The sequence below is a fragment of the Triturus cristatus genome, chromosome 4_2 (assembly GCF_964204655.1).
Source record: "Triturus cristatus chromosome 4_2, aTriCri1.1, whole genome shotgun sequence".
Taxonomy (NCBI): Eukaryota; Metazoa; Chordata; class Amphibia; order Caudata; family Salamandridae; genus Triturus; species Triturus cristatus.
This window is the reverse complement of record NC_140586.1, coordinates 137220603-137244916: the sequence shown is the minus strand read 5'-3', so window position 1 is coordinate 137244916 and position 24314 is coordinate 137220603. Positions and strand designations below refer to the sequence as shown.

Below are 24314 nucleotides of genomic sequence, written 5' to 3'. Positions count from 1 at the left end.
GCCTGGCCTGGAAGGCCTTTATGATTTACCAACAGTGGGTGACAACGAGTTTTGTTGTCAACCAACTGCTGCTACATCATAGCAGTAGGTTTTGTTACAAACCAAATGTTGCTACATCACAGCAGTAAGTTACCAGGTGTAGAATCTGGTGGAAACTATTGAGGCTTTTATATGATTCATACATAACAAAGAATAATCTATCAGATATGCTACATTACAAGAATGTTATAGGCCATGCAGTGATGTGATATGTATTGGTAGTCAACTCTGGTCTAGCTTATATTTCCCTAACAATACTTGATTGCAGTACACTGTTCCATACAATACAAAAACAGAAATGGATATTCTCATTTCAAACTATTTAAGGTATTCTGGATGCTAAGAAGTCTGCCTCAGTATTTAGAAAGCATGTCTTTTTGGTTTTGTGAAGCTAGGCGGCGGTTTAACAGTAAAATGATTTTCTCAGTGTGGATAATTGGCCTCTAAAGGCTGTAGTTGTCCCAATTTACCACGTCTGAGCAGGCAGTGGGATGGCCAATACAGGTTTCAGGGCATTTGTAGGGCATACTGGATGTCAGATGTCAGGATAGGCTCGCCTGTGGATGAGGGAAGCCTTCCATTTTCCCACTCTAATGAAGGAAGGGGTGAGATGAGGCAGGACCGGGTCCACAGACCCTGCCGCAGGGTCCAAGGTAGGTTCACCAGCTGCAGAAACGAGCAATTAAATTTTGGCCATGTTTTCCCATATCCAGTCATTTCAATTGGGCAGAGCATACCACTCCAGCAGACTTATAATTGGAGAATAGGTGTCGGGGTTTGACAAATACTATAGGTTCTAGCAGCCAGTGATGGCAGCCCCTTCTGTAATGTTTTGCTTTTTAGATAGTAAACATCAACTTGAACTTACGTTAATGCTAGGGTGGTAAAATAGGACACCGTTACTCGACAGAGTGACATACTTCTTCTTCCACTCCTTATTCAGAGAATTACCACTCCGTTTCAGCAAGAAGCTCTGCAGAAAGATTAAAAAAGAGGTTAATATATCATTTTCTTTTACCAAAGCATGTGTCTGACACCTTCTGGACTCAGTCTATAGGACAAGATCTAGGTGGCATGAAATTAGCACACAGATCATGTACAAGGGTAGGAAAATTGAGGAAAAAACAACCACCAGTCTTGACAAAGTGGGCAGAAATATGCTGCAGTTCTTCCACAATGCATAAAAAATACAGAACGTTTGGTAGGCCACAGTCCAGATAAGACAGTTATGGCAGAGTTTAGGAGTGCGCTTTGCCTTGCCTTTATGTTGCTGCTGGGTAAGTTCGAGTATTTTCCTCAGCGTGGCATAGTATTTGCATTGATTAGAAACAGAGATTACTATACAAAAGAGTTCCTGCATCACACTGAACTCATCTATATAATAAAACATGTTACAAATTCTGAAATTAAAAAATGAATCTCACACCTGCCAACTCACACGGTGCCACTGTGTGACACATGATATCGGCTCCCATCATACGGTGTCCTGGTGAGTAGCGGGTTTCACACGGTGGCAAGGAAAACGAGCTGAAAACCACTATTCCGAGGCTTTGAACTGCTCACGTACATTAAGGGGTGTCAAAACACCAAAGGACATAGGCACAAGCCTCACCAAACTTTTTTTTTGGGGGGCTTGGGTATAGGTGGGGTTCAAAAGTGCCTTGTAGGTATTTCTGAGCACGAGCCCCCAATCCTTTCAAGGCCCCTCCCCCTCCTCACACAGTGAGATTGTTCTTCAATTTGGCAGGTATGAAATCTTGGGATAAAATAACAGATATCAAGGAATGTAGTTATGTTGATGAATAAACACGCCCTGAATTGTGAGGAACAATGGATTACCCCATCTTCCTTGTCCCTCCTCACAGTTCTTACAGAACGCAGATGAGCCTGTCCCACAGTCTTTGCAAAATCAATATCCTTTACATTGTATATATAAACTTTGGGCCATATGTAGGTATTTTCTGTTCGCCAAAACACCGTCGCAAATTGGGCCCCAACGATTTGAAAATGGAAAGGAATTCGACCTACCTCATTGATATTCATGAGGCTGGTGTACATTACGGCCCACTATGATTAGCTAGATCCATAGGCATGGTGACCTGCTGGGGTCAGCAGACCACCATGTTCATGATTGTTTCTAAATAAAGCAATCTGTTTTTTTCAAATGCTGCCCTAAAAGGGGAAAGGGATGTGTTTAAAAAAAAACAAATGAAAAGTTAAACAAAAATTTTTTAGGAGTAGGCAGTGGTTGCATGGATCACTGCCTATTCCTGAAAAAAGCTTCTGTTGACACTCACAAAGTGTTCACCTGGGTACCCTTACCGGTTTACAAATGGCTTACCATCAATTTTGAACTGATGGTAAAATAATGTTTTGGAATCGGATTTTGGTTGCAAAATATTAATACAAACATCAAGAAACGGGTACATGTAAGGGACTCCCTTAACATGCCCTTTCTAAATAGTGATTCATTTAAGTTTACTGAACTCATTAAATGATTTGGAAAACCTTTTCTGAATCATTAATTGGGTTTAAAACTTTATAATAAGTGTTCTAGCGATCAAAAAAACCTTAGATTTACCAAATCTGATGTTTTTTCGCCGTTAAAACACTTTGTACTTAATGCCCATTTTCAAGCAGTCTCTCATCTGTGCCAACAAAGGCTGCAACTCCTCAATCATCTACATTCTGTACTCAATGTGAGGTGGACCACTATATTGGGAATTTACGTGCTTGTCAGATAAATATCACAAGTTTATTCTTGATACCGAACTGCTACATGTGCGTTTCAGTTTGTCGTGGACTGAAGCGTTGATCTCACTCATCAGCTGGCAAAGCTTGTTTTCTGGAACAGGGCTCTGGGGTGCACTCACTTTGTGGCGATGAGTTGCTTCTATGAATATTAGCTGCAGCATGGTGTCTTATAAAGTTAGTTAAATGGAGGTCATTCTGTGCCACTGAGTTCTGGAATGAGAACTCCAGAGCAGAAATTGTAGAGGTCATTTAAAGCTGATCCTCTCTGAAGATAAATGTTACATTGTGGAATTAAATTCTTCAACATTGCAACATTGCAACTGCTGCCATTGCACTTCTTTTCAGTCTCCCTTAAAAAATCCAGGGTTGTTCTAAGCACCATTCCTAAAAGTGGATGCACCACACCTCTTCCTTCTCATCGATTAGGACAATGCTTTTACTCGTCTCTTCTCTCTCTATTGTACTTCCAACTCCCCATAAGAAAACTTGCCCAGAACTTGGACAGCCTGTTGTACCTGATGACCTGGTGCTGAGCATGAGAATAGACACCCCATCTCTTGTGAATAGATTCAGGCCACTCAACTGGCTGAGTAAGGAAGGACCAGAAGTTTAAAACCCAGTGATAAAATTATTTCATAAATGTTGGCTTTGGGTTTCATAAAGCCATACAATACATGATAATCTATTGATTGAGTGATTATAAATTTATATTGCACGTGATAACCAAAGAAGTCATGAGGTGAAATGTTCCCACAAAATTACATGGATGTGAAAAAGAGTAACACACATTTAATTCCAAAGTAGTGCCGGCAATACATATTCTAGACAGCTTTCCCAGCCAGGGTGTAGATGGATTCCATGGTTCTATATCTTACTGGTCAGCCTTTAATTGCAGCAGTAAAAACATCATTGGTGGATTCGGCATGGAAACAAAATACAGATGGTGCAAGTAAAGAAATATTTTGCTGCAGTGCAGTTGGGGTTAGTAGAAGGAACTTATGAAGCCTATGAATACCAATCCCTGGTCAAATCTTACGAAGCTTTAAGCGTCATCCAGGACCTTCTGAAAATGATAGTGATTTCCTGCGGTCATCTGCCTCAGCACCACATTCATATTCATAAGTCTTAACCCCTGAACATCTATGGCTTCACTCCTCAAAAGCCAAGGCACACACCTACGAACTAACTGCTTCACCTTCCCTTCAAAAAGCTCTTTGGAATGGCTCAATCAAACTTTATGAAGCAGGGCTAGGATGATCAGAACTTCGATCTCCCATTAAAAAACAGTCAGGAATTCTTTAAGTTCAGATGCTCAGCCTAGTTTAGGAGGGATGAAGGTCATTTCGTGATGTAGGACGAGGTAGGGAGCAACATTTAGCACTAAGACAGAGGCTACAGAGTCTCTTCAAAACAGGAAGTGCCTGCAAAGGGTTTTGTTTACAACACTTAGTCCAGGCCTGGCATGCTTCTAAAAGAACAGTGGTGGCTGGATGTGGTCAAAAGAAGTTATCCAATTGAAATTCAGAAGCAACCCTGGACTCTGGGACACATTCTACCAAATGCACCAAGAACAGAGAAGAATGATTGGCCCCAGTGAACAGAGCGGAGGATCTGCTACAAACGAAAAGATCAACCTGACTTTTCCTCTGGTGGAACTTTTTTAATACTTTGTTTCTTGTTTGCAAGCCTTCTGGAGACCACCGTCAAGTGATGGTTTTGAAGAAGAATTACATGTGCTTTTCTGTTCATTGAAAATGACAGAGATGCAGTGAACTGACTTCTTACTGAGCTACAACTATTATCTGGCTGCCGTTACCCTGCAAGATACATGTCTGTATATTCCCTTCCTCATACCTAACAGCTCTTGAATTTTTAGGCAGGCACCCAATGTTTTCAATTTACGTTGTTTCCCTTTAGGATGGCATCCCCACTATACATTTTTATCAAAAGTTTAGTGGTGGGTTACCTGCACTGCAGATGAATCAAGGTTGATCCAGCGATCATCCTCCAGAAAGTGGAAGAAATTTGTGTGGTCATTGTGCTTCATTCCACAAGAACCTGATTTGGATTTTAATCGAGATATATCTTGACTCCTTCCAGCCTAGACATTGATTTCCAAAGACAAGCTCACCCATACGCTGAACGGAAAAGGGTTTTGTCGCAGGACATGAAAGACAAGCTTCAGTAACAGCTCGAGGATCTTGTTCATATGCCCCAAGCTTCAGTTCGAGAATGGTCATGTTACAGTGACCTATGGCAAGAGTTATTGCAGTAGTTCCCTGGTTACATCTCTAACTGTTGATTCAACACCTTCAGCAATGGTGGTCTCTGGCCCTTAAGGGAGTAGACCAATAGGCACTACTCTTACCGCAAGTATGGACGGAGATGGACTGACAGCTTTCCTGGACCATCTGTGCAACAAAATAGACCTTTACATTCCACCTGCACTTGCATAATGGTGGGTGCCAGTTACTGAAGAATAGGTATATTCTGGACTGCCTCTGCGTTCACAACCATTGGCTGTTAGGAAAGGCACATCGCTCATGCTATTGAATGTAGCTGGCAAAATCCTTTTAGTATAATGTACTCCTCTCACATTCTTCAGAGGGCAGTTCTATTGTAAATTAACAATTGGATAGAAAACACAAACACCAGCCAACAGGGATAGACCCAGTCTAGATCTCCGGGGGCCCTTGTGAGGCAGAGATACCTTCTGGCAAAAAACACATATCTCTACTGCATTACTGCAAAGTATATGTGGGAAATTGGGAATGTGCTGGGAGAATGACTGAGCCACAGCTTTATATCATCAGTATACCTCTATTGTTATCTTTAGACAGTTTTGTGATTTCTCTACAACTTGGGACTCCATTCTTCAATGGGTTTTGGAGTTCTGGACTTGCTATTTTTGTGATTGTGACAATCCATTGGTCAATACAAACAGCCGCCACATTGCGTCTCAGAATTTGAAGCACAATTTCTATAAGGTAACCACAGATGGGGTGCCTCTTCCTTCTGAGATCCAGGGCTATTTATGGGGACGTCAGGTTCATAGAGCCCTGTCTGGGCTTCACCAGTACTTTTTATTCAACACGTCTTGGAATTCAGGTTCTGCTTCATTGTGAATAAATCCTGGCTTTTGCAGACAACGAATTATTTCAAGACTTTCTTCTCTGATCAGGATTGAGACAAGTAGGAGGCTGCTGGGGCGACAAAGGTTTCAGCACAGTAACAGACGTGCACCTCTGCCCTGAGTGGCCAACTATAATGATGTCTGGAGCCCTAATACTGATTTCTGTGATCATAGGCAAACACAGATCATGGGTGTGTGTCATGACATAGGCCTGTCTCACGGTCTGCATTCTTGTTAGACTGGGAAGGGCGCCCAAAGTGCTACCCTCATAGTGGTGGAAGGCTACTGCCTTCACTAGGAGTTAAGCAGCACAAGTGCTGTGGTGGCAGCATACCGTGTAGTGATCAGATGGAGTGAACAAGTCATTTTTAGGTCTCGCGCCTAGCGTTCTAGTGTGCAGCATTGCTCGCGCAGCGCGAGACCTCATGTACGGGGTTCTGAAAGCTAACCACACGCTTGTGCATGTGGTTTTGCTTTTGCCGTCTGCAATTGGATTTAGCGTGTTTTTTTTTTTTAAAAAGGCACGCAATTGGACAAAGGCGGGCGCATGTCCTGCCTTTGCTCCGCCCATACCCATCAGTGTCTATTACAGGCAGCAGCACGCATTCGCCTCGCTGCCACGCTCCCTCGCCCCTGCTCCTCTGTGGTGCATGCGCACCACTGGTTTCGATTCCCGCCCCCGCTCCTCTGTGGTGCGCGCGCACCACTGGTTTCGATTCCGTGCTTGGATTAAATGTACTTGATGGCCTCCCTTGCCCATTTCTGTGTCCCGCTATGGAGTTGCTGCCACGGAGTTTGCAGGTGTTCGCCTCAGCTCAATACTGGGAGCGATTTTTCCGTCGTCGTGGTACACGCGCCTTCGAGTGGTATGGAGGCTACACTGAGCTTTGCGTGGGGCTGCACAAGTACTTCAAAATGAGGGACAAGGTGTGTTCCTAACCCCAGAGAATTTTGCTTGTCTTCTGGTGCTGCCATTTCTATTAAAAACCAGGATAATACTATGAAAACGCTACTCACTTTTCCTTCCATGACATGGTGCTGTTGACACATTTTTTCCCGTCAGTTGTTTGTATGATCTCCCTCAAACCCAACAGTCCTTTCTGGCTTAATACATAGTGCTATGCGCTGCCTCAAGGTTTACTTCAGTGCGCTGTACAGTTAAAAATGAAAATCCAGATTTTTGAAGCATGAATCAAGTCACTTGTGCGGCCGGATCCCCCTGCCTGATGTTTCTTACTCTCTACCATCAGTTCTGTGGGCTAGTCAAAGGCTGGCCTGAATAAATCCTTTTTAGGTCGATCGTTACAGAAAGTACAACTGTCTGTCAGGTTTCAAAAGGCATATTGTAGCGGACTTACCAAGAATATACAGGGGCTTGGAGGCTGCTCAATGCTTACCATTAGTTGGCTTCCCAGTCTCTCTCGTTTGCCTGCCCGAGTGGCCACAAATCAAACACACATGCAAGGCTTCCTCTGACGCAGCTGCTGCGACGCACAACTCTGCCGTTTCAGGGAACACTTGTACTCTCTACCCTCTACCTTGTGGCAGGAAGCGCCGGGTTGCGGATGCTCGTGACAGCACAAGGACCTGCAGGTTCCCCCTCTGCATCCCTCAATTACGCCGAGGATGGTGGTTATGGTCGTTGTAGTTGAGCGTGGGGCAAAATAGTAGTGCATGTAATGTGCTCCTTTCTTTACAGCCTGGTTCGTTTTTTTCAGTGTTTTGGTTGTCTGGCACGATCTGCCGTGTATTTTATATTTTTACTGAGGACCGTAGTTCTTGCCTGGTGGTCTTGAAGGCGGTCATGGTAGTGTCTTAGTTAAAAAAGTATTTGCCCTCCCACCCCCAAAGTGTAGTCAATGTCTGTCTTGAATTACAGCATTCTAACTAGCGAGTCAAAACATTCCCGTAACCTGGCACCTTAGCCGTCTCAGGTAAGAAGTCTTCTTAGTGTTTTCAGTAACTTCTGATCTGCCTAAACTAGAAAAAAAAAATTTGCACACTGTTCAGCAGATGGTGGATTATGTGGCATGTGTGGAAAATGCAGATGCCGCAGAATTACATAACACGAGGGTTTCTGCCAATATTTACGAACAATGTCCTTAGAGTGATATGTAATGAACTGGACAGGCAGCTACATTTGTAGTAGCAAAATACACGCATTGTAGCTGGAGATCTCCTTCGAGATTTTTGAAGGTGTGACATTTATGTCGTGTTTCCCACGTGACTCAGTGAAACTGCTATTGTGTCAAATATCGAAAACGGAACTTTACAAACATTTTGGTTGCTGTGTGTTAATGTGCTGACACTGACGCCTCTAATGTCTGTTCTCTTTTATCCTTTTTATCTCGTCTCCGTGCCAGGTTCTAACCCGGTTATTGTATAATTTAATAATTTGTGTATTGCATATCGTATGTAAACCATTTTTATTGAACATGCATGTGTCACGGATAATTCTAAATACACTTTTGCCTTTTAAAATCTTACTATAAGATAGAGTAACTCTTGGTGGGGATCGGCATGCGGCGTAATGATGACAGTTGATGTTCAGCATGCCGGTGTCACGGCGCGCGCCACACACGTGTGCACGCGTGCCCAGTCATTTAAGTTTTATAACAGAATGGGCGGCCCCCGGACACCATTCAGCACTTTGTCTGTGCACCGCCACGAACAGTCTCGTTTCGAGAAGGAACTGAAAAGTTAACTTTTCCCCACGTTACCAAGCAACAAGTTGCCAAGCATCCTGAATGAAACTGTTAAAGAATCATGTTTTATGATTATTACTAATTAAGTATCACGTGAGCAGCATCACACGCACGCTGAACTGCAACAAGAGCAGGTGGTGCACGGCCATGTACCATTCTCCTTGCACCAAGCAACTTTGGGGTAAATTTAGCATTTTCTGATGATGATGGTGGCGATCTATCAGCATCATCTACTTATACTTACGGGTGTTATCATTATTACTGTTAATATTGATAATAGAAACAGGTATAGTAAAAGCCAAGTGGGGTGTGTTTTCAGGTAGGTGGCTGAGGCCTCGTCAGGAGGGTCCAGAACGGCAAAGAGCCTGTGTAATTAGAGTAATACAGTCAAGAAGCTTACTAAACCCAACCATTCTGTCCTCTCTCTTTCCAAATATTAACCAGTGAGTAGATTACATAGGAGCAACCAAGAAAGAGAAAAGAAGAACAAGCTTTTGCAATGCAATAGGTCTCGCATTACTAAATGTTTCAGTTATTGGCGATGCATTATTATCAGCAAAGCTAATAGCTCAAACTTTTACTAATGCGAGACCTATTGCATTGCAAATGCTTGTTAACCTGTGTCACTGTTGAGAGGCCTACAGGCTCACTCACTTTTAATATTCAGCTGCTGTGTGCTTAACTCACTCTTGGCCTACATCAAACAACTTGGTGTGGAGTGCTGCGCAGTGCAGATGTGGTGTATCTGCGCTGGATGTATGTGTGCCTGGGCAGGGTGTAATACAGGCATAGTGCATTGCGTTGATGGTGTATGCATGTGCTGGATGTAGTGTTGTGCAGTGCTGAAGGATAAATGCGTTTGCTGTGTGTATATGGGCCTGTGAGTGGTACAATAGATGAAGGGTACAATGCTTGCATGGCAAATGCATATGCTGGTTGTATGCGCTTGTAAGTGGAGCAGTACATGAAGGGTACAGTGCGTGCATTTTAAGTGCATGTGTTGGACGTATGTGTGTCTGTGTGTGATACAATACATAAAGGATACAGTGTTTAGCAGTGCGTGAATGTTCAGTTCAAGTGCTGGATGTATGTGTGCCTGTGAGCTGTACAGTACATGGAGGACACAGTACTGTACAGTGTGTGTATGCTGAATATATACACTGGGTGTATGTGTGCCTGTGAATGGTACAATACATGGTAGGCCCTGGGTTCCGATTTGGGGAGACCCAGGCCTGCATGGTGAAACATGAAGAGGAGGCAGAGCATCCCCACACAGGTTTGTGTATGCTGCATTCCTGTAAGCTGGGTGAGACACACTGGGTAGGGGAGGGCCAGGCCTCCCCTGTGCCCTTTGATTCTGTGAGAAGTTACAAGGAAGGGGCCTAGCCACATCTCAGGAAGGAGATGGGGCAAATTTGAGAAACATAAAGGGACAGATGTACGACCCTAAATTGCGGTCACAAACGGACAATCAGCCCGTTTGCTACCGTAATTTAGGGCATGGCCATGTATAAACCTCATTTTGCAAATTGGTACATTTTACTGTTTCGTAAAATGAGGTTTAAGACTCGCGATTAGAAATGGGCGTGCCAACTGACCCCAGCAGGCCACCATCCCTGTGAGTGCTAGTCATTCCTAGTGGGGTCACATATTGCTCCTGCCTCATTAATTTTAATGAGGCATACAATTTGCGACCCCTTTAGGAATCGCAAACAGTATCTGAGACACTGTTGTACATCCCAATTTGCGAAACACAAATTGCGAGTCGCAAATACAACGCAATATGCGAGTCGCAAATTGGTGAGTCGTGCATCTGGCCCAAAGAGTAGGGCCAAAAGTCCTTGGCTAACTGTTTGATGCACATATCACTGTGGCTGACATCAGGTGTGAACTCTTGTGGCTTCCATGGCCATGTGTTGTGGGACTATCAGCTTTGGAGGCACTTCTGCTGTGACAGACTGCTTTTCCAGTAGAAGACGGAGCAGAGTAGTTGACACTTCATAAGAAACAGAAACCCAGCAAAAAACGTCAAAGACTCAGACCCTAAATCACATTTGGTGTCTGGAGATGGACTATAAAAAGTGGAAGTTTAGACCCCATAAATTGTTAATCCAATACCACCTGCCCCGCAGTCTGGAGCACCAGCGCCTGGATGCTTGCCAAGACCAGGAGGGACAGCTAGAGAAAGACTGCCGTGCGGAAAGGGACTATAAACTGTGCTGCGGGGAAGCGGCGACCCTATATGCCAGGAGGGGCAAGGGAGAAAGACTGCCATGAGAATAGGGAATGCAGCCTTGTGCTGTAGCGAAACGGCAACCCCATAGGATAGGAACGGCAGTGGTTGAGAGTATTAATGTGCTGTTTGGGCTGAAGCTCATGGACTTTGAGTTGTGATGACCCCATATGCCAGAGGGAGTCACTGGGAGCACCAAGAACTGTGACTTGTTCTGCCCCGCTGGAGAAGTGAGGACTCTGTGGGAGCAGTGTCACCCAGGCGAGGGACCCATGACAGGATCGTCGTAGCCACCCACTTCTGGAGCTGAATGAACACTCACCTCGCAGGAGGAGCCTTTGAAAGTCTCCAGTTGCTTCAGGAGTGCAACCACGAGTGATGGACTCTGAACTCACTGAATGCAGCTGCTTCGGCCACCTTATCTGAACTCGGGTGCAGCTGCTGTGAGTGCCTGTGGAGGGGTGTACTCAGGAACTCTGAACGCTTGACACCTGCCGGTGCGGGTAAGGCTGGTTTCGAGCCTCTCAGCCCTGGGAAAACTCGGTGCAAGTAGTGCTACAGCGCTAGAACACTGTTGACTTTAACTGAAAGCCTAAGTGGACTCTTGAGACTCGGACTGCTATTAGGGCATATCTTGGATATTACCAATAGTGAATGGGGAATAACCACTATTGTTAACACAAAAAGAGAGTGGGACAGAGAAACACTAGTGCCCCAACCTCAAGGAGAATTGTGTGATTGTTTGTGAATGTCATATTTTTCCTTTGTTTGGGTAGAGATAGAAATAAAATACTTCCCTTTCTTAATAAAAGTGAGTATTTGGCTGGGCAATCAATATTGCTGCTGCTGCTCGCATTTTGAGTTGTCAGCCTGTGTTCACTCCCCTGTATCAGCCCCCCCCCCCCCCCCCATTTACTTAACCCACCCCGAGTGAGCCTTGGACTTATCGGACCACGCAACCATAAGAGTCAAGTGCAAAAGGGGTACTTGGCCCAGTTACTCAGAATCTCTAAGAGGTCGGGCCCCAGGACATCAGGAGTAAAAGGACTCAACCCCCGCAGTTGAGCCCAGTAGCCGCTGCGTGCTCCATGACCCTCTGAAAGGGGTTCTGACAAGGGAAAAACTCCTAAATCCTGAAGTACTTAAAGATAATCTGTATTACACTAAATCCTATATGTACTCGTCCTCTTCACAACCTTAGTTACCTTTCCAGCCCTCTCCGATTGACTCAGAGAGACACTGCTTGATAGTTCAGGATGATTGAAGGAGGTTAAGCACTTTTCAGGCGAGATATTGTAATAAATGATTTAAAAAGATGTATGTTGGTTTCCAAGACTCCAGGCATAAGCTCTTGCACCATTCTGTTAGCACTGTGACGAGAAAGTCGAGAAGACTGTGTGATGAAGTTTACTAGTAAGAAATCCAGAAACTGCAACAAGGTGTGTGATAAGTCCGAATTTCTCAGGTGGGTCCCGAACAGCCGACATGGACTTCAAAAGCTGTATCTACTGCCTATTGGAGCAGATGCTGTTCATTTTCCTTCTTATAATGTCATTTTCTGGCACATTAGGATCAAAAAGGCAAAAAGATGGAAACAAATTCTCGTCTTATGGGTCAATTAACACCTTACAAGCCCACTCCAGAGCTGTACTCTCACTTCCATAGGACAGTGATGCAAAGAAGGTAAGAAAGCAAAGTGTACACGCAAAATCTTTGTGGGGGCTTTGTTTTTTCACTTGTATATACTAATTAATGGCCTCTGCGCCGATCGTTGGCACCCTTAGACTATACACCGGCAGAGGTTAGACAAAAGACAAGCTAATCCTTTCTGCTTCTTTTTCGGCAGGTAATGAAGCAAATTGACCGGCTCCCAGTAATTAGGTATGCCTTCAGTAGAATACAATAATCCTGCATTCTGAATACACTTGCCGCTTGCGTAGGCGACACCGGCCCTACCACGAGCACCCCACCCACGGAGCCCAGGAATGAAAAGCGCAGTGAATACGTATCCAGCTATGGCAAAGCTACGTGATATTCCCACTCATTAATGCGACCAATTATGTGTTTGTGTGATACATTAACGTGGGTACATAGCAGTTAGAGTTCTGCAGGGGTTCAACTTTAGCTCGGCTTCAGGCATTGTTCAAATGTTCAGTTGCACTTTGCTGACTGGAAGTAAAGGAAAAAAAAACTATTAACTGAAAAACGAGGGAATCTACCAGTCACCCATGCACGACTCAGTTTGTTGTTTTAGATAAACTTTGTTAAAATATTCACTTTCCAAAATTCCTTTGCTTGTGCTCCGATCTTACATTTCCTTCCCTTTGTCCAAGCCCGTCTCTTTGGCGGATCACGTCCTTGTCTCTAAATGCTCAAGAAGCGGTGGACTCTCTCAATCGTTCTAAGAGAGGGCCAAGGACCAGCAGGATGTGGCGCAGTGGATTCAGATGCAGGAGCTACGAGCACCGCCAATGCATGAAGCAACTGGAAGGGGGCCGCCCGGGGCGACTTGCCATAGCTTGCTGGTGCTAGTGCCCTGAAGAACAGAGCAGCAGGGTGTGAAGGGTGAAAAGTCCATAACTCGATCGAGTTTTCAGTAGGCCTGGGCGAAATTTTTATTACAGCCGAGTAATTGGAGTAATTTCAGAACTTACGCAATAATCTTGTGATGAGACATAACAGAATGTATGCAATGAAGGCAGCTTTATTAATTAAGTCTCATTTTGGGGCAAGTATCCTCCAGCAGGAGCAAAGGAACAATGAATTAAGAGAGAGTGAGCGGCTGCTGGCTTCTGAGGTTCGTGTCCTGTTGCATTTAGTGCTAAATTCTTAGCGCAAAATGTATCCTCGGGTCCTTTTTAGAAGCGAGGCTGCATTTTGTAATAAGTATTATGCATAATTCTGAGGCCTTTGGTAGTAATTACGAGTAAATATGCTAGAGAGAATGACGCTGTTATGCCCACCCCTCGTTTTCAGAGGAATAGAGACTTGGCCAGTAAAAACAAACTCTAAGCTTTGCAAGATTCAAAGCTGTTATATGAAGATTGTCTACTCTAAGTTGTTCCACAACATCAGCTATTCTTTTACGCATGAATATTATTTGTTTACTCTGAATTTTCTTTCATGGTAGTGAGTTATTTCATTTGATGTGTACGTGTTGCTTATATAAATGGGGGTGTTTGGTCTCAGTAAACTTCTCTAATCAATATTGATTGAATGAATAACGCATCTGACGCATTGTGAATATTTGATGCGTGTGATGTTGGTCAAGCATCCTAGAAGTATTTGTCTTTTAGGACTCCGGACACACAGCCTAACTTCTAAGCTCTTTCAATGACCTACTTTTTTGGGATGAAGATATTGCAGAGAAAGAACTCCGCCGACCCCCATGCCACCACCACCTCGTGGGTCCATTGAACACATTAAGAGACCCTGGGAAAGCATGCTCCAAACGATATCGGGACTATGAGTGAGTAATGGTTAGCAAATTATAACATCATTATTGTAGTTTGGAAGTAATGTCCTCACGTTCCTTCATGATATGCTCATGCCGAGCACAGCAATCTGAATATTTTCAAGCAATTTTAGAAAAACATTCCTAGACACAAAAGCACAAACTGGCAGTGACCAACTTCATGTTAGTTTCTATCAAGCCACAATTTACCTGTTCTTAACATTAATGGTCTCCATCAGTGGATCGACCACGGATTGGCATCACACAGTAGATGTATGTTGGGACGGAAAAGCCCTCTGCATGGTAAACGATGTGCACCTCTGCTCTGAGTGGACAATTGGCCTGTTGTCTGGATCCCTAATGCAGATTTTTGTGTCATAGGCAAACATGGATCATGCCTGTGCGCCATGACATAAGCCAGTCTCATGGATTGCGGTCTTGTTAGACCAAGAGAGGCACCCAAAGCACTACTCTCATGGTGGTGGATGGCTACTGCCTTCACTAGTAGTTAAGCAGCACAAGCGCGGTGGTGGCAGCATACCATGTAGTGATCAGTAGTAGTGAAGAGGAGCTTTTTACCTTGGGTCACTGGAATGAGGCCTACAGACTCACTCACCTTTTTAAAAGTTCTGCTGCTGTGTGCTTAACTTACCCTTGGCCTACATCAGGTAGATGTGGAGTGCTGCGTATCGTAGGATTAGTGACTCTGCACTGGATGTATGTGCATGGGAAGAGTACGGAACAGATGTAGAGAAGTACTGTGTAGTGTATGTGTGGTTAATGCATGTACTGAGTATATGTATGCCTGCTGGGAATACATGACATGAGTGATGCAGAGCTGTTGACACCGTGCGCAATGGAAGCATGTGCTAAGTGTTTGAGTGCTTGCGTGAAGTACAATACATGAAGGGTGGAAGTGTTGTGCAGCACGCACGTACTGAGTGAGTGTGTGCTGGCAGACTGTGTTTGTAAACAGCACATCTTGGTACAAAACAGAAAAGCTACAGCAATGAGCAGTACACTCAGACTGAATGTGCGTGCTGTATACATGTGTGTCTGTAGTGGCACACTGCATGGAGATTAAATGTGTGGTGAAAGTACACTGAGTGCAAGTGAGCCTACAATGGTACATTACATGGAGGACCCTGGGTTCCATTTTGGGAAGGCCCAGCCTGCCTGGTGAAGACATGAGGAGGACAGGAATACCCAGAGACAGATTTGTGTATTGCAGCCTTCCTGTGAGCTGGGTGGGAAATGCACTGGAGGCAGGGAGGAAGATACTCTTGCGTTACGCTTTAAAAGGTTGCTCTTTGATTCAGGGATAGATCACAAGAAAGGGGCCTGGACACATCTCAGGAAAGGAGATGGGTGCTGATAAGGGAATCGTAAAGAGTAGGGCTTGATGCCTTTTGGTGACATTCAGACATGAACTCTTGTCACTCCCATGAATTGTGTTGTTGGGGCAATCTTCTTCAAAGTCTTGCCTGATGAGACAGACATGCTTTTAGAAGGAAAGAAGAATAATGTACTTCAAAAAAAGCAGAACTCCAACATAAAACTTCAAAGACTCAGACCCTAAATCTCGTTTGGTGTCTGGAAAAGGGGAAGGTGAGACTCCCACATTTGTTATCTGCCAAGTACCATGCAGGCTTGTGAGGAGGGGAAGCTATGCAAGACTTCTGCCTGGGACCAGAACCGTGGGCCAGGGCCTTCTAGTCTCCCTGCTGGGTGAGGGGACATCACCCAAGGAAAACTGGGATCACCGACCCTAGAGCCTGGAGCACTAGAGTCTGTCTGTTTGCCAAGACCAGTGTGTCCTATGAGAAAAAGGAGAGCATTTGAGGGGGTTAGGTCCAGTGGGGAGCCCTACTGTCAGCACTCTCTGTGCGAGGTGTGAGGATTTGGCTTTGCACCAATCGGGTCCTAGCCTGTGTTGACCCCCAGATGTCAGGAGAGGGCCATTATAGACTAAGCCGTTCAATGAAAACTATGCGGTGAGTGCCAAGCCCTTACCACCCTGTAGCGGTGATGCCGTATACCAGAAGGGGCCACTGTGAAAATAATTATGTGACTAACAAATCAGGACTTGTCTACGCCTTAGCAGTGACCTCATGTACCAGGAGAGGCCACTGTGGTGTAGACGACTGCACCGGAGGAGTCTACATTGTGTCTAGAAGTACTGCAGCAGCCCTGTATGCCAGGAGGGGCTGCCAGTACTAAGCTGCCATGGATTTCGGGCCGTCACCTGGGACTATAGTGAGGCTGTGACCAATGGGTCGAGTTCGTCCAACGTGATCTGCTCTGACTCCAGAGGACTAGGAGGATGCTGAGGAGGATGTTGTGCCCTCGCTGGACTCCAGTCAGGGGCCGAAGGACTGAATTCTCCCTACTGGTTAGAAACTGACTTACTGTGTCGTCATGAGTTGGAACCTGCTCCGATCACTGGGGAAACTGACTGCACCACTCAGAATAGTGAGCCTGCATCTGCCAGGTGCTGCTGCATGTACCGCATGCAGCATGGCTTCTCTGAGCAGGAACTGAACTCAAGAGTGCCCATGCTCAGGGCACCCACTCTAACACCGAACACTTCTGTGCTGCAGGAGTTAGTAAGACCTGAACTCAGCCTGTGGGCCCGGGGGATCCACTACTGAACGTGTGGCAGCACAGATGCAGCCACCAGTGAAATGGGAAATAACCCCGAACATGTTATGAGCAAGAGGGTGGGACAGGGATTTGCCAGACAATTACTAGAGCCCCGACCTCTGTAGATTGTGTTATTGCACATGAATATCATTATTCCTGTGAATGTGTAGGGTTAGAAATAAAATAGTTATTTTTCTTATAAAAGTATGTATTGGTCTGGACACTGATTTATCGTTTGTACTGTGTGCACTTTGAGTAATGACTTATGTTCTCTGACCTGTATTTACACCCCCAACCCCAACCCCACCCCAAGGGAACCTTTCACTGCTCGTTCACAGCTACCACTGATAGTCAAGTGCAGAAGGGGTAGTTTGCTCAGTTGCTCAGCATCCATTGTATGTCAGGCCCAGGGAAATCATGAATAAAAGGCTTTAACCACCACCATTGGACTCAGCCACCCCTGCGTGCCCCATGGCCTTCTAAAAGGAGTTCTAACAATGCATGAAAAGAATTGTTCTTTATCCACATGCGAAGGCACTCTGCGGATGTGGTTGTATAAAGGATTTTTATGTTTGTAGTCAGCAATTAATGGAAGTATGCAAACTGGAAAAGTTAAGGATGCTTCGAAGTTTACAGAATACCATTATCTGCGACTCTTGTAGGGCAGAAGGATGCATGTATCAAAGGCATTGATACATGAAGTTTGAAGTAATGGTAATATGGACAAGTCAGAGCTTATGTTACAGAGAGGGAGGCAAGGAAGGCAGTAGCACGTAAGCACTGTGTGAGTGAAGTGTTTAAGAGCAAGGCAAGTGCAAACAGATTACGGAAGTAAAGCTGGAAGAAGGGGCAAAGCATGTTTTATTAGGTCTTCCCAAGCCTTATTTCCCACTCACTAAGGTTTCGTAGGCAAAGCTCTTGATGTATCAACTTTGATGGTTTTGAACTCTTGAAATGACCTTGAATACCCAGCTTTAGGGCTAAACATTTGTCAAGTGTGGCCTTTACTGCTGGGATGAAATAGGATCCTGCACTTGGGTGGCACTGGGTAAGCTTGGTTTTATGATACCTTGAAGATGTTTTTCAATGGATTATTAGGTCCTCTTCTATTGAGCACTGATGAAGTAATAAAATAGTGAGGAATCTCTAAAAAGCCTTAGGGAAGAGCAATGGTTAAATAAGGGGTTGTAGAGCATCAAATCACTCCGCTAGAACACACATTTATACAGTTGTAGATACTGTATGGAACTCCATAGATTAACTATTTACTCTCACCTGGTAAGAGTTAAATGGAACTAAGGAAGTTTGGAAAATAGTCCATCTCAGGGGCCCTACACAAGATTTATTTTGCTTATTTCTTGTATTTTCTTATACATTGGAAAAAATAACACAAAAAAGAGCATAAGAACACTATTTGTGTTGGTAATTGAGTGAAACGCTAATCACTGTTGTCTACTGTGATCTGTGGATCATAAGTCTGGATCCCAGCAAAAACTCTTTAGCTATATGAATTGCCTCCAGATGAGTAACATGAGGAATGGAATTATGATCACAGCAGCAAAAGGCCTCTGGCACCAGTGAATAACTCCAGAAATACATCTCTACACCTTAGCCTAAATTTGCTTTCAAATATGAGTTTTGGATGTAGTTTGCAAATGCAGCCATTTAGTCTTCAAATGTCACCATAACAGGTTCATAATGTGTACACAAATTGCTATATAAAAAAAATGTTCCCTTTTGGGAGGCAATCCCGAGGTATCCAAATAAAAGCTTGTCTTTTGTCAAAAAAATATTGTTTTGCCTTGAGTTACTGTTGAAGTGAGATGCAAGGCTGGATAGAGTAAATTCAATTCTCATTTATTCTCACAACAGCCTCTACGAAGACAGGGCAACCGTCAACGCTAACTGGCACATGGAACGTTGATAACTCGCAAGCCGACACGCGGCCGGGATGTAGGGTGAACCCATAAGGAGGTGGGTAAGAGGGGAAGGAAACAAGTGGGACAAAGTGCAAATTTAAGGGTGAACATAGGAACAAAGACCCTACAACACATCTCCCTCCTATTAAAACAGGATAAAATGAGATAATGATACAGAATACGTTGAACACCCAGAATTCATCCAGTTATTACAATGGTACATGCATTACTTGACAGAATTAACCAACTAATAGCAATAGCACATGCAATGCAATATGACAAAACAATACACCATAGAAAAACTCCCCCATCCACAAAGAACACTCAACTAGTAGAACAGTGGTTGTGCAGTCCTGAAAGAACATGGGCAAAGTTTTAATAAGAGATTCACTCGAACATGAAACTGCTGATTATCATGGAACATAATCACTGTGCCACCCCGGAGCTCTATGTGGTCTCGTACTCCTACGATCATAACTAGACTTAGAGTCACCCCTTGGACCCACCACATGTTTGTCCTTTACAAGGGAAGGGTGACACACAGACAACCTATCCATGCTCCATCATTCAAAGAAACCACATTCCTGCTCACCTCAATGACTTTCATGGGTTTTGAAAACGTACTCCCTCCATTTTGACGGGTATTGGTAATTTGACAAGCACAGTGTCGCCCACCTTCCATCTGCCCTCCACCGCACCCTGCTTTGCGGTCATATTTCCTTTTGTAGCTATTTTAGTGAAGTTCTCTTAGCTGAATCATCTCATCCCTTCCACCCACTTGGGCTTTCCTCCACCCAACCAGTTGTCGTGAAAGAGCCACTCTTGTGGTTTGGCACCCTATGATGACCTTCGACTACCACCATTTTAACTGACTTTAGTGTGTTATTTTACCCTAGCAGTAATGTAGGATGGTCCTGCATATGCCTGCTTCTCTTCTTTCTTGTAATCTTGCTGTCTTTCAGTGGGAGCTGTCACGGAGTAGAATAGTCTTGCCAAGAATAGAAGGTGTAGGATGTGCATTTGAAAGTGTGAGATGGAGAGAGAGGTGTGGAATGCACTCTTTGGTTTCGAAGTGCAGTGTTGTGGGCAGTGATGCACACATGTGCATTGTGTTGTACATTGGTGAGAATTATGAGCTCTTACTATTGGCTTTGACATGGACTCATGTCATCTTGTTTTCTGACTTTGACTATTGGCTTTCACATGGCCTCATATCATCTTGTTTTCTGACTTTGACTATTGGCTTTGACATGGCCTCATGTCTGGCTCTGCCTTGCTGCTCGCACGTAGCTGCAAAGTGAGGAGGGCAGGTTTCTGCACTTCACTTGTTTTTCGCTCCTCACTGACCAGAGTGAGCTGAGTTGGCAAGGATGATGCAAATTCTATCGGTGAGGTATTCCAAACCATTTTGTATATATTTTCTACTCTTTGCTATTTGTATATATACTGCATTTTATTTAAATTGTTCATTTAATTGTTCATTGTAGTTAATTGATACTTGGAAATCTGCACTTACTGATATATTCAGCCTGTATTTTTAAACATTGCATTAATAAACTTGTGTGTGTTATTTTGCAAAGCACCTGAAGTTTTCTTTTTGCCTCCAGAGTGGGAGTGCTGTTCAAACGTGTATTATTTAAAGGTGCAGTGGTAAATTTGCCTCCCAGGTGGGAGTGCAGGGTTTGGGTGTGTCCTTTTAGTGAAAAGCACATTCATTACATCTTGGCGTCACTTTCACAGGATTCGAGCATTGAATTTTAAAAGGGGAAAATGCTCTCTAAAATGCTTACAGAGTCCCATATGCCAAGTGAGTTATTTCAAAGGGAGCTGGTCCCTCTCAAAGAAGGAAAACAATTTGGTATTTCTGACACAGATAGTGGTGTCATCTTCAATGGGTGGGTGACCTTTTCTACGCGGCCACTACTTCGGATTGCCCTTACTTCGGATCGTTAGTGCGCAGAAACCATTACTTCGCATGGTTTTACTGCGCATGACCGTTACTTTGCAGGATATCCACATCATTGTGTTTATTTAGGCGCTTCCGTTTCTAAAAAACATAGTACAGCTCTGAGGACGCAGGAAGCTGGAGCAGTGGAAGGTGATCCACGAGGAGAGAGAGGTAAGTGAAGCTGTTTGTACGGTTGTGTAGGTGTAGTGTAAAGTAGTGTATTTGGGTGTAGTGTATTGTATGGGGTCGGAAATGGTAGTGTTTGGGAGTAGGGAACGGACTGGGGTAGGGGTAGGGTCGTGCTGGGGTTAGTGTTTTAGGGTTTAGGGTAGTGTTGTGGGGTTAGTGAAGTGTAGGGTAGTGATTTAGGGTTTAGTGTAGTGTCGGGGGGTTGCGATGGGTAGTGAATGAGTGTAGGGACAGGAGATGGGGAATGTGTATGTTCGTGCAGGGGGTAGTGCTTTAGGGTTTAGGGTAGTGTAGTGGTGTTTCAGTAGTATAGGGTAGTGTAGTGTTTTAATGTATTGGTAGTGTTTTAGTGTTTTAGAGGTGTAAGGTAGTATGACACGTTATTCCGCATACCATTCTTATTACTAGGTAAGTTTTTACTTCGCATATATTAACACTTTCATTGTAATGGTATGCGAAGTATAAACTTGCGTAGTAACGGTTATTGCTAAGCAATAACCGCGTAATAATAGCATGCGAAGTAATGGCATGCGAAATAACGTCTCATATTCTCTTCAATGCGTTGTTTAGCATGTATTAAAAATTTGAACATGTAGAACAAGAATGTAGTGAGCTGAAAAAAGAGTTGGCTGATGTTCAATTTGAAAATAAGTCTTTGAAAACAGAATTACACATGTACCAGGCTCTGGAGCCGTTTGCTTTGACCAAGCGATGAGTCATATGTGAAAAATGTGAACTTAGAGATCGTGCCAGTTAATCTGCAGGCTTCACAGACGGTCTTAATTAATTATTTTGAGGAGGTTATTCAGCCAGAAAGGAATGTGCAGGGAGATAGACTGTCCAGTCTGTTAGCGATCGCTGGTTCCAGGTATAAATCAGACATAGCAGTGAATGATGAATCTTGCTTTACATGGGAAAATGCTATTTTGAAAAGAGAAATGGGAGGAAGCCAATGTTATAAAATGGCATATACAGACAGAGACTGCAGTTTTGCATGAACAGTTTGCGCAGGTCCCAATAGAATTTCCAGGGGTGGAGTTTGAGACCCAAGATTCCCCAGTGAAGTGGCAGATTGTACTGCAAAGCGCAGCTACTGTGCATGACAGAACATTTAATTCCCTTGCAGATGAAAAGGCTAAAATCTTGGAGACAGAGGTGGTGACACACGATTCAGATTTGGTGTGCATAACTAAATACGAGCACCTAGGAGATAAGGACCATACAAACGGGTGGGCAGAAAATGAAGGGATCCATATTCCTCTAGATTTACAAAGAACTGTGATTCTTTTGTGTCAGAATGCACAAGCCAGACCAGTCTCACAGAAGGTGAAGGGCGAGTTGAAGAAAGGAAAATTATCAGAGCAGACATAGCAGCTGGATTGCCTTGGGCTTCTGCCAATTGATAAAGGGAGCACGTATCCAGCAGTGAGTGGAGAAATAGTTAGGAAGGAGACTGCCCCAGTCCTTCTTACTGTACAGGGAAAAAAAAGAGTTTCATCCCAATACCAAGAATTAAGAGGCTGAAGCGTAGGTAGAATTCTCAGACAATTCCCCAGAGCCAGCAGTGAACCGTGCAGACAGGAAAGATAATATTGTGCCTTCAGACTTAAAATAGGGACAGGAAAACGTGCACTTTTTGAAAAATGTATTTTGCAAGAAGAATGATGCTTGTTTCTTTTCCAGGTCATCATACTGCGATGTGTCCCGTGTCCTCATATGAGTGGGACCCCTCCCCTTCTCTCCCCTCCTCAAGTTTGTAGTGATCACCGGATAATGCAAGCTAATATTCTGTGGCTAAACGAACCAGACGGGGACCTACTTTGCCAAGACCAATACACTGATTTAATGGAGATGAAGTTAAATGTGAGAAGGCTGTGTGTCTTTCACACAGAAGGACTGTGTGTTTAAAGAGAAAACAGAACAACGAAAATGTGCTGCAATTGAAACTGTTTTATAAACATGAAGTTAAAACAAAATGCGAGAAGGCTGTGTGTCTTTCACACAGAAGGACTGTTTGTTTAAAAAGAAGGAGAACAACAAAAACGTTTTTTTTAATTATAGATGAACAGATGATAATGATGACATGCTTTAAAATGCAATCATAGTTGTGTCTTTCAGTTACATTGCCTTTATTTTTTAGCACAAAATATATAAGTTTGGCTGCTTCAGCAGTAGAAGTTCCAGTATTATCCATTTGAGACATTGGGAGCATTACTGAGTTCATATGCTTGCATCATTTATTTTGTGTTTTTCTTGCTGAATATCTAGATATGCTTGAGTTGTTTCTGCATGCTTGAAAATGATTATTACATGCTTTTATGATTTCACAGTATTATATTTGTGCTTTCAGTTCAGCACATGAATTACAGCTTCAACATTTATTTAGGAAACGTAGTTCTTTACTCACAGTTGTGTTTTTCAGTTATGAAATGCAGTTTTTCAATCATGGCTGTGTTTTCAGTTAAGACTTGATTTGAAGTGATTATCACATGCTTTTATGAGTTCAGTGTTTTGTAGTTGTGTTTTTCAGTTAAGAAATGCAGTGCTTCAATCATAGTTGTGTTTTTCAGTTAAGACATGCTTTGAAGCGATTATCAAATGCTTTTATGATTTCAGTGTTTTTCAAACACAGTTGTGCCTTTAGTTAAGAGATTCAGTTTTTGATATATGTGAATGATGATAGTCAAAGGTCATGGGGTGGAATGTAGTGAAAGAGCCACTCTTGTGGTTTGGCACCCTATGATAACCTCCGACTACCACCATTTAAACTGACTTTAGTGTGTTATTTTAAACTAGCCTTAATGTAGGATGGTCCTGCATATGCTTGCTTCTCTTCTTTCTTGTAATCTTGCTGTCTTTCAGTGGGAGCTGTCACGAAGTAGAATAGTCTTGCCAAGAATAGAAGGTGTGGGATGTGCATTTGAAAGCATGAGAGGGAAAGAGAGGTGTGGAATGTACTCTTTGGTTTCGAAGTGCAGTGTTGTGGGCAGTGATGCACACATGTGCATTGTGTTGTACATTGGTGAGAATTATGAGCTCTTACTATTGGCTTTGACACGGTTTCATGTCATCTTGTTTTCTGACTTTGACTATTGGCTTTGACATGGTTTCCTGTCATCTTGTTTTCTGACTTTGACTATTGGCTTTGACATGGCCTCATGTCATCTTGTTTTCTGACTTTGACTACTGGCTTTGGCATGGCCTCATGTCATCTTGTTTTCTGACTTTGACTATTGACTTTGACATGGCCTCCTGTCTGGCTATGCCTTTGTGCTCACACGTAGCTGCAAAGTGGGG

General features: G+C 43.7%; 1 protein-coding gene across 7 annotated transcripts in view; it reads right to left on the bottom strand.

The window, feature by feature from the left end:
- Positions 1-24314, bottom strand: part of AGAP2 (ArfGAP with GTPase domain, ankyrin repeat and PH domain 2) — an 897926-nt gene that overhangs the window by 209885 nt on the left and 663727 nt on the right. For all 7 annotated transcript variants that reach the window (XM_085600818.1, XM_085600812.1, XM_085600813.1 and 4 more), the window contains exon 10: positions 908-1012. In XM_085600818.1, the coding sequence (XP_085456944.1) occupies positions 908-1012 (105 nt within the window). The remainder of the gene's footprint in view (positions 1-907; positions 1013-24314) is intronic.